Consider the following 11184-nt stretch of genomic DNA (forward strand, 5'->3'; position numbering starts at 1 on the left):
TATGTCACCATGGTTAGTCAGTGTATACATGGATGCGGTAGTAGGGGAGGCAAATGCAAAGGTGATGGGTAGGGGATTGGAGAAGGTTAATGAGAGTGGAGGGAATTGGGAGACATTGTATGCTGATAACATTGCGCTTGTGGCTAGATCATAAGATCTAAGGAGTTAGTGACGGACATTGGGAAGGTGTGTGATGGGAGGAAGTTGAAAGTGAATGTGGATAAAAGTAAGGTGATAAGTGACAGTGAGTTGGAGGGAAGTCTTAAATGAGGGAGGGTGGAGGAGATGGGTAATTTAAAAATTTGGGGTTGCATATGGCAGAGAATGGAGGGGTGAGGATGGAGGTAAACTGTAAAGGTAGGGAAGCAAGAAAATGCCTTTGGGGGGATGGGAAGGGAAAGAAAATGACTATGATTCTGGGGATTGAACATGAAGAGAATATCATATGAGGAGTTGATTGTACAGTGTATGGGTTTGTTATGTAAGAGAGACAGAAAACGTAATTCTAAGTGTGTTTGAAAAGTATGATAGAGGTTACGAGGATGCATAGTGTAAGAAATGAGAAGGTGAGGAGGAGGAGAGTGAGTTGGAAATGGAACTGGCAGATAGGGTTGATGAAAGAAAACTGGGATGGTCTGGGTATTTGGAAATAATTAGTGAAGAAAGAATAGACACAAGAGTGTGGGAGAAAGAGGTGAAAGGAGTGAATTTCAGGTATCTAAAGACCAAGAGTGTGATGAATGGATGGATGGGGTGAAAGGTATCTTGGGTAAAAGGAGCATAGGAATGAGATGATAAAAAGTATGAGACCAAGGCAGGAAGACTGAAAGACATTTTAGTTGGTCTAAGCATCATCTCATGGATATTCTTATAACTGAACTAAAACACCAAGAGTCAATTTATTCGTTTATTGACTGCATCATTTATTTGTACAATATACACATATCAATATATATATATCTGATATGACTCAAAATGTAAGAAATGGTAGGAATATATATCACTTTGGAATAAATTATTACATACAAAAATAAACATCTTGACTGCAGAGCATTAGAGTCCACTCGTGCATCGATTTAGAAAGGAGCTCCATATGTTCTTGAAGGTTGACCGTTGAAGGAACCACCGTTCCCATTCACCAAACCATTGCCATTGAATACATTGCCGTTGCCATTTTGAGTGTAGCCGTTGCCGTTGCCATTGCCATTACCGTTGCCGTTGCCATTGCCATTACCATTACCGTTGACTCCGTTACCATTACCGTTGGCACTGTATCCATTACCGTTGCGTCCATTTCCATTGCGGCCGTTACCATTGTATCCATTACCGTTGCGACCATTTCCATTGCGACCATTACCGTTGTAGCCGTTACCGTTCCGTCCGTTGCCGTTGCCGTTGCCGACTCCAGGAACACCGTAGGCGGAGGAAGGAGCTCCATTGGTGCCGTAGCCGTTAGGCTCCTGGCCGATGAATTCATTGACGGAGTAGAAGCTGGTGGCCTGAGAGCAGTCGATGTTGAACCACCAGTCGCACACGAGGTACTGCTGGTTGAAGATGGTGCCGTTGGGACACAGGAAGGAGTCCTTTTGGTAGCCGTTGGGACGCGTCTGGCAGATGTGGAAGACCTGGCAGCCGGCGTCGGGGGCGGTGTCGGCGTAGTAACCGTAGGGGTAACCAGTTTCCTCGCAGGCAAACCCGGTCTCAGGAACTGATGCAAGAACGGGGTAGTCTTCGCCAGGTACTCCTCCTCCAGGGATGTTCTCACCCAGTGCGAGAAGAGCCAGTTCGGCTTCGCTGGGTCCATAACTGTAGCCACCGTTGCCGTTACCGTTGCCGTTACCGTTGCCGTTGAATCCGTTGGTTGGTGCAGAGTAGCCATTGGATGGTGCTTGAACATTATAGCCGTTGAACTGGGCGCTTGCTGCTCCCAGAAGAAGAGCTGAAAAAGAAAGTATTAGATTGCGTATTGTATCCGGGCTATGTTTCGTTAAAATCAGAGATCAGTGATTTTTTTTTTTTCTCGTCATATTCTGCTTACCACAGATCACAAGGGACTTCATTTTGCTTTGTCAGTCCAGACGAAGGGAAAGGAAGTCGATCGAAGTCGTTGCGGGTCGAAGTGTGAGCTTTCCAGAGCCAAGTCAACGTATTTATACCACCGAGGCACCTTCCCTCTCCCACCTCCCGTGCCTCCTCCTCTGCCTCCCCCTCCTCGCCCTCCTACTCGGTTTTCTAGACTTACCTCCGTCCAAATGAATGAAAGAGAACGGGCAAAGGGTGAGCATGGCTGGAATGGTAAGATGAAAGGGAAGGTGTTTAACGAGGTCGTTGTGGATGAACAACACAGGTCATTATTGTTTCATAACTGGGCCGCAAAGAAGAAAATAAAAAATGGCTGATAGACTCCGAAGGAGATGGGTCATTCATATAGTGTTTTGCTTTTACTTCAGGACTTCAGTTAGAACTACGCAGTAATTTATTATAAACAAAAATGACTGAATCATATTCATGTTGAGCAATATCAGGGTTTGGTCACATTTGAACATACAAAGTACAAACGTTTCTACAATCTTCTTTTATTATTGTTTAGCCAGCAATATACAGTGTATATATATATGTATATATATATACATATATATATGTATATATATATATATATATATATATATATGTGTGTGTGTGTGTGTGTGTGTGTGTGTGTGTGTGTGTGTGTGTGTGTGTGTGTGTGTGTGTGTGTGTGTGTGTGTGTGTGTGTGTGTGTGTGTGTGTGTGTGTGTGTGTGTGTGTGTGTGTGTGTGTGTGTGTGTGTGTGTGTGTGTGTGTGTGTGTGTGTGTGTGTGTACAACACTGAATGGGTCCCAGTGATTAGAGATACATTTTAACAACCACAATGCACTTTAATTCTAAGCCATCAACATGTACATATATATATATATATATATATATATATATATATATATATATATATATATATATATATACATATATATATATATATACATATATATATATATATATATAAAATCCTATTATATCCTATTTTTATTCTTTTTTCTAAAAAGCCGTTTGTTGTTTTGTTCCTCGATTTCATTCTGCTTCTTGAGATCGCAAAGATACAAGTTACAAATAACAGAATTAGAGTTTTTTAACTAACTATAGTTAAACCTCTTTTGCAAAATTATGCAATTTTAAGTTTCCATCTGATTAATTCAGGATAATTTCTATTCAGTTGAAAGGCGATATACTTTGATGATGATTTTCTTCTGTTATGTCGCAGAACGATATATTCAGCCGACAAATATCCCTCACTCAGGAGTGTTTAAGAACAAACATGTTCATGAATATAATCATAGACTTGATGATATCAGCGGAATAATCCTCTTTTTTTTTTTTTTTTTTTTTTTTTTTTTTTTTTTTTTTTTTTTTTTTTTTTTTTTTTTTTTTTTTTTTTTTTTTTTTTTTTTTTTTTTTTTACTTTAGGCTTCATGGATGGAGATGATCGTTTCTTTGAAACACAGATCTCCTTTGGTTATAAAAATTGGAAGAGAAATCCAAGATTATCATAAGGTTGACATATTCTTATACGAGGAAAATACAATTAGAAAATACCGACTCAGAATCTTACAAAGACATTTGAACTCTTTTGCTATGTTGACATGGCACAAACTGGATAAAAATCTATGATGTCAACCAAAAGAAAATCTTTAATGAACACCATGGTTGCAAGGAGGTTAATCTAGATAGTCTTGACCTCTGCTAGGTTGACGTCCCTTACGTTGCACGAAGTCCCCTCGGTACAGCCAGAATGTAATCTGCAAAGCACGTCATCGTAAGAAAAGAGATTAAAGATAGGTCGTGTTCCCATGCCACTGTACTTTTGTTTCGTTTAAAGTGTTCGTGCTTCGGTGAACTTTCAGCTTCAACCGAGCTCGCGATTTCGACTAAGTATCTTCCATTCTTTCTTTGAATATAATTTCGTTTTGAGATCTAAGAGTAGAAGAAATGTATGCAGAAAAATAAATTCATAAATAATCAAGTGTACAAATAACACTTGATGTATGAAACCTTTGATACTGTGAATTAGTCGACACATATTATTCCGGTTCTCTTCAGATGAATTTATTCACCTGTGTGAATTTATTCATACAATACCAAAGAGGCTCTCTCAACTAAGTCACTCAAAGTGAAATAACTAATGAGTAAATGAATGAAATATGAACTGATAAATGAGTAAATGGATACGCATATGAGAAAAATTAAGAATAGCTGAAAAGGTAGCGTAGAGTAAGATAATGTTTTAAAAATTCTAGAATGTTAAGGCTTGGAAAACATAGATATCATCTTCACCTTAATTCTGCGACCCAGACAAAGCAGCTCTTCTTCCACTGTGTTTGCGGTCAGAGATAATTATAAAAGACTGTGTCCGTGACACATAATATTGAAGAATCAGATGAAGCATTCGAGACTACTAATAACAATGTTTTGAACTTATGATAAATAGCGTCGTGACGATGGCAGTCCGCAAATGGAACAAATTCAGAAGAAGATTAATGATCCTTTTTTCACAATCATTGAACTTCTAGTTAATTATAATTTTCTGTATATTTTACTCAAGTCCATATTGTTTTAATCGTGTACTTCCAAACAAACTGGTGCAAGAAATAACCCAAAAGATACCTTCCTAAAAGATCCCCGTAAAACTTAATGATTTTCACTTTTCTGACTCTAAGACATCCTACTGTTGTTTATGCTATTTGTTATATTACATATATAATCTATAACACTAAATTGTTTCATAGAAAGAAAAAATGAGGTCCATTGTCGTCAAAGATGACGACTCAGTGTCACTAATTGTGCACTACCAATCCTGCACATTTAGAAAAAACAAAGACATTTCCATTCACTCAGAACCAGCACATCGTTCTATCGTCTCAATGTCTACACATGCATACAAAATCATACATCCCATTTTCAAAACCTGTCAGCCCCCTCACCTTTATCAGGAGGTGCAGTCTTCAGGGGCTGAGACTCGATCTCTGGACTGGGTCCAAGATCTCTCCATTTTAATTTGACCTCTATTTTTTACACCCTTCTTACACACGGAGAGCTGACAACCGACATCTGCTCTCGTCTCCCTACCACTTTCAGCCGGTGACATAGAAGCACTTCTACACTGATACAACACAGACAACTCTACCAGAGAGATTTGTGGGGGGGCTCCAAAGACCGATACAAGTGGGGCTCCGGGTTATCCACTCAGTGAAACTCGAGGCAACAGCTGATTGGCTATACATTACCTTTACACAGTAACTATACAAAGGTACTACTCTCTTTAGTCATTTTATTCATTTTTCTATGTTGGTTTTACTAGCTATACTGATACGTGATACTAATCCTTAATTTGATAGATCCTTCTTGTGTTTCTATAAATATAAACTATTTTTTCTTTTGTCATGGTAGTTTTGCTTCCCTTTAATGATCTCTTAAATATATCTAATGATTTTGTCCTCTTGCTCACATAACAATTTAGCATACTGATTCTCCACCTGGCCTTATGCTTTTTCTTCTTTATTCTGCTCTTTGTTCCGTTTATATTTCTACTTCTCCATTGAATCTACCTTCTAACTCAGATTTATTTAGTTCGTGTCAAAAGTTTGTAGATTTGAATCAAGTCGCCCTCTGTCTTTATTTTATTTATTTTTTTATAATTTTGACATTTACTTAGATTTGGTATAAGTTTGATAGTTTATTACGAAACATTTCAATATGATATTCTCTTTAATAAATTCAGAAATTATGCTGCATTTTCTAATAAAGATAGTATTAATAACTGTTTCCTATAGTCCCATTGCGGAGAGAAACTGTAGACTTTTTTTTTTTATCTGTTATGTCATGAGCTAACATCAGGGAGAAGCAGTCACCGGTTGTTAGTTCTTATGTGAATATGTGGAGAAATGATCTTTAGAGTTGAGAGAAATTTCCCTTGAGCTTAATCCGGAAAATCAGCGTCAGCCCCTCAAGGCTCGTTGATGGAGATGAAGATGTTGATATGTTTTCAAAATGAACAGCGGGAATATAATTCTCTCGGACATCCATACCGATGGACTAGTACAATCAGATATTCATCATTATTCTCTACAACTGAATGATGGGTCATTTAGAATTTAAAGAAAAGGGACTGCACTTTGCTTTTGTCTGATACTCTTGAATGATTTTTGTGCCAACTTTGACTCCTGTGTAGCATATCTTATCATTCATTTATACCTTGTTGCATTTTTTTTTTTTTTTACTTACTACATCCAACTTGAAGCTGGAGAAGCTAAAATCCACATTTTTGCTGGTCGTCTTTGTGAAGAAGAGGAAAGAAGACCAGCATGACTGGAACAATTACAGTGACACCTGTAGAGATGTCAGTATACTTAATAAAACATTGGTTGCGTAAAACATACAGTCAGTACCCCAAACCGGGTACTGAAAGGATGATTGAATGGGAACTCGCTCAAAGAAGCCGGTGGGAATGGCGTCAGCGTATAAGCGAATTGATGCGTCTTCCGGCGTATGATCTCAAATAACTGATGAGGAGGATAGAAATAATTTGAAATTGTGTTTTTAGTGTTAACATTCTTAACCAGTTAGGTCCTCCAACTATTCTAATAGATTTTCCTTGTACCTCCAATTCCGCAAAAATTATTGTCCATATTCCTCTAATCCAGTCATTCTCAAGCGGGGCGATTTTTGAGCTCAGGGGGGCGAAAAACGTCACAGGTATTGCTTCTAACTGACAAATTTTAAGCCTAATATAAAAGATCTAGCAGCGAAGCACCAGCTGGGCCCAAGGATCTCATTAAAACACAACGTGAGTAAAACATTTTAAATTAGTTGTTTATCATTGTTGCAATAATTTTTATTATTATTTTCCAATTAAGGGGGGCGATCCTTTTTTTTCAATTGAAAAAGGGGGCGATATGGCTAAAAAGGTTGAGAAACCCTGCTCTAATCTATGTCATTGTAAAAGAGAATAAATAGAGTGCGTCAATAAGTGTGGTCCAATTTTCTGTCAGTTAGTAATTACCACAATCGCAATTCTTCCCATCCTTGGTCCTACCAATTTAGTATTTAACTTCCTTTACATAAGACTAACTTCCCTGTTTTTACATGATTCCTACCCTCCATAACATATATCTTAGTATACCCAATGATCTCGTTAATGTGCTCATTTAAATTTGTGTTAATTTTTTTTTCTTACTTCCCATTTAGTATTATTGCTCTCATGAATTTGTAATCAGCATGTTTATGTATGTGAACACTACTTTAATGGTTTGGCAATTATTGGACCTGCCCTCAGCTATTTGATTGCCGTTGATTACTATTTCATTATACAGTATGTGCTATTACCATACTAAAAAAGAAAACTCTCATTTGTCTTTTCATCCTTTATTTATTTATCTATTTATTTATTTTCCTCTGATGAAACCTTGATATGCAGAATTATTCATCCGTATAAGGTAGCTTTGTGGAACTTTTTTTTCTTTGTAACTCACACTAATTAGCTGCTGTCCACTACAAAACACTTTATCTGATTCACCAAAAATAATTTGACGATCTTGTTTTTGCTTAGATCATAAGTACCAGCTCTATGAAACATAGCGAAAACAATCTTCTTTCTCAGTAATTTACTTTATTAGAGATTAAAAATGGTTTTCAACAACTACCATGTCATCATTTCATATCTTCCTATGGGCCCATTTGAACATCTTTAATTAATTGATAGAAATGAGTCGGCGGAAGTCAGATTGGGAGGTGTTTTTTTTAATTTTCTTATAATGATAAGTATCTGAAATTGTGTACTTTTATTTCTTCATGTTACATATCAAAATATATACCGTGGTTTATATATATATATTATATTTATAGGATGATTTGTTTAGATGAGGGAAGAGGCCAGAATGAGGCCATTGGAGGGTGTAACGTGTTCACAGGACGGTAAACTCCTAGAATGGAGCACCGTATGCCGTGGAAGGAGCGGAGGCTGCGCCGTTTCCGTTTAAATGGAGTCCGTTGCCATTCTGTGCAGCTCCGTTACCGTTGCCATTCTGGATGAGTCCATTGCCATTTTGAGTATATCCGTTGCCATTGCCATTGCCATTCCTTCCGGTGCCGTTACCATTACCATTTTGGCTATATCTGCTGCCGTTTCCATTACCGTTTCCATTTCTGCCATTGCCGTTACCATTTCCGTTGACACCATTGCCATTGTATCCATTTCCGTTGCGTCCGTTTCCATTGCCATTACGGCCGTTTCCATTTCCGTTGCCGTTGCCGACTCCAGGGACACCGTAGGCGGAGGAAGGAACTCCGTTTGCACCGTAACCGTTGGGCTCCTGGCCGATGAATTCATTGACGGAGTAGAAGCTGGTGGCCTGAGAGCAATCAAAGTTGAACCACCAATCGCACACGAGGTACTGCTGGTTGAAGATGGTGCCGTTGGGACACAGGAACGAGTCCTTCTGGTAGCCGTTGGGACGCGTCTGGCAGATGTGGAAGACCTGGCAGCCGGCTTCGGGAGCGGTGTCGGCGTAGTAGCCATAGGGGTAACCAGTTTCCTCGCAGGCAAATCCGGTCTCGGGAACTGCTGCAAGAACGGGGTAGTCTTCACCAGCTACTCCTCCTCCGGGGATGTTCTCACCCAGTGCGAGAAGACCCAGTTCGGCTTCGCTGGGTCCATAACTGTAGCCACCGTTACCATTGACAGGAGGGGCTGCGTAGCCGTTGGAAGGAGCTGGTACACTGTAACCATTCTGGGCATTCACTGCTCCAAGAAGTAGGGCTGAAAATGAGAGTAGGGACTAGAAATGTGTCTTATTACGAGTATTGCATGGCAACTTATCTTGAAGCTTACTTACCGCATAAGATGAAGGACTTCATTGCGTTTTTGATAGCCCCTATCGGAGTGAGAGGGAAAGTTCGAATTCGTGCTTAGGCTAGGTTCGTCTGTACTGTTAGAAGCCGAGTCAGTCTTTATATATACCGGTCCATTCTCCTTCTCCTCCTCCTCTTCCATCACCATGTCCTTCATCTTCCTCTGGTTCCACTCACCCATGACACTATATTCTCTCTTCTCAAAATTGCTTCTACAGTACCTCCACATATTTGAATTGATCTCCTTGAATGGGAATAGAAAATCTATAATACCAATGATAATTTCATTCAATTGATTGGCACTAAGAATTTTATTCAGGCTCCTATCAGGCTTTTTTATTCATCCTCATAACTCCATACTGAGCCGGAAGTTTTCCAATGATAGTGATAATTGAGAAGTTAATGTAATATCAGTGATGATGAAAAATAACAAAAATGATTAAGTCATTAATGATAAAATCTTAAATGATAAAAATGGTAACCCCTGTTTGTACGCAAAATACTCAGGTCACGATCAGCATTCTATAAAAAAAGAATACAGAGAACTAAATTGGGCTTGCCAAATATTCTCTAACCAGACATTGAGGACTAGAGACTTTCTATACAGGAAGAAACCGCCTAACGGTAATTATCCTGAACAAAATGATCAAAGTTGTCAATGGACTTAACAGTTTAAGTTTACTCATACCAAAAGAGATACCGTAAAAGGATACGTTATCATTGTTGACATCAGTCTTATTATTATGACACATAAAAGGGCCATCACACGAGCAAAAGCCGTCGGCTTTTGCCCTTGACGATAATTAGTACGTCGAGTGGTCTCTTCCGCGAGTGTATTACATTCTCTCGAGGTATGTGGCTCACCACTGCCAAGGCAAATTGTTGTCTTCTGAGTTCATTAGATTATATCGTTCGTTCACATGTTGATTGTTGAAATTAGTTAGACTATTGTAATGAAAACGATGAAAATGCAATGCAAGAAAAATTGTAAAGGTTTATTTGCAGTAGCAAGATTTCTAGATTAGATAAGCATTGCTGAAATTTTTCAACAACAAAATATACACATAAACACATGAAAAGGAAGCTGCGCATGGCTACTGATAACGAAATGATTAAATCCATTTTTGCAATCTTTCTAAATTCCGTATCTAAAATTCTGGCATATTTTCTATTTCTCTTCTGGTCGGTGAAATACATGGCCCAAGGTATCGTTTTCTTCCTTAAGTCATACAACACTATAACAAAGATAAGATTAACTATGTAGCAGCCACCAACATCGCACAATTATCTCCTTCCATTTTGGTGATGTGATTATGTCTACGAGACCCCTCCTTGGCGTTCACGTGTGACAGAAACCGCACACAAAATAAAGTGAATTCTATAAGACAACAGGCAAAAGTAGGATTTTGCTCTCATGTGAAGAGTGCTTTGGAAATACATTGGATCACATTCTTACATGTATAGATAGAGAACGTATGATGCAAGCCATTAAAGTAGGAAAACCGACTCGAGATATAATAAGATAATTTCGGGAAACTAAAATGAGGTACCCTTGTGAATCAAAATGAATTATACTTAATATTATCAAGTAAGAAGGGACAAGAATTACCCCATGTAATTTTAAGATCAGTATTGGAGATTCTACCATAGGTGAAAAGAAAGCATATTTTACCAGCATTCCGAGCTTTGAAGGAAAATTAACGCCAGTACTTATATGTGAGGTTTATAAGGAATATCAGGGGGAGGTGATTTTGAGGACAGTATAGCAGATTCTACTGAGCAAAGCTTTTTATACATCATCTCTATAGATGAAAAGACATCATATTTCAACAGTATTCCAGGCTTTCAAGGAATATTAAATGTAGTACCCATATTTAAGGTTTGTAAGACATATTAGGGGAAGGTATTTTCACAGTTCTATTGTGAGAATAGTATTTTTATCCTCTGAGGGAAACATAAGGCAAGAGCCAAAATCTTGCTAAACAGATGGTCAGTACCATGAACTGTGAGAGAAGTTTCCATCCTTTATCAGATCATCTCTGATTAAAATTCTTGAATCTTTCTTCTTTGCCTTCGTGATGAATTCACCTCTTTTTGCTTTGACCCAATAAAATTCTTAAATATTTCTTCTCTTTTGTTTTTATGATAATTTGATCTCATTTTGCATTAATATATTTCCAAGATTTTACACTTCTTTGTACTGAATTTCATCTTCCTCTTCTGGTTTGATTGATAGATATCATCTAGGTCTTTCTATATTAGTTC

General features: G+C 38.2%; 2 protein-coding genes across 2 annotated transcripts; both read right to left on the bottom strand.

Moving 5' to 3' along the window:
- Positions 1-996: 996 nt before the first annotated feature.
- LOC143028772 (uncharacterized) lies at positions 997-3828 on the bottom strand. Its single transcript, XM_076191143.1, has 2 exons — positions 3776-3828; positions 997-1977 (listed from the first exon to the last, which is right to left on the bottom strand). The coding sequence occupies exons 1-2, from the start codon at positions 3826-3828 to the stop codon at positions 1077-1079; spliced, it is 954 nt and encodes a 317-aa protein (XP_076047258.1). The 3' UTR covers positions 997-1076.
- A 4163-nt stretch (positions 3829-7991) lies between these two features.
- Positions 7992-9100, bottom strand: LOC143028773 (uncharacterized). The gene is made up of 2 exons (XM_076191144.1): positions 9097-9100; positions 7992-8827 (listed from the first exon to the last, which is right to left on the bottom strand). Exons 1-2 carry the CDS (start codon positions 9098-9100, stop codon positions 7992-7994), a joined length of 840 nt encoding a protein of 279 aa, XP_076047259.1.
- Positions 9101-11184: the final 2084 nt, after the last annotated feature.

This window comes from Oratosquilla oratoria, chromosome 10 (assembly GCF_046742065.1).
Source record: "Oratosquilla oratoria isolate Oo_2021 chromosome 10, ASM4674206v1, whole genome shotgun sequence".
Classification (NCBI taxonomy): Eukaryota; Metazoa; Arthropoda; class Malacostraca; order Stomatopoda; family Squillidae; genus Oratosquilla; species Oratosquilla oratoria.

What these genes read in the sequence shown, in the direction of transcription:
- LOC143028772 (XM_076191143.1), bottom strand. Translation starts at nt 3,828, where the DNA reads ATGACGTGCTTTGCAGATTACATTCTGGCTGTACCGAGGGGACTTCGT. An exon ending in CCGAGGGGACTTCGTGCAAC is followed by an intron (nt 1,978 to 3,775) that starts GTAAGGGACGTC and finishes AACGAAACATAG; the next exon opens with CCCGGATACAATACGCAATC.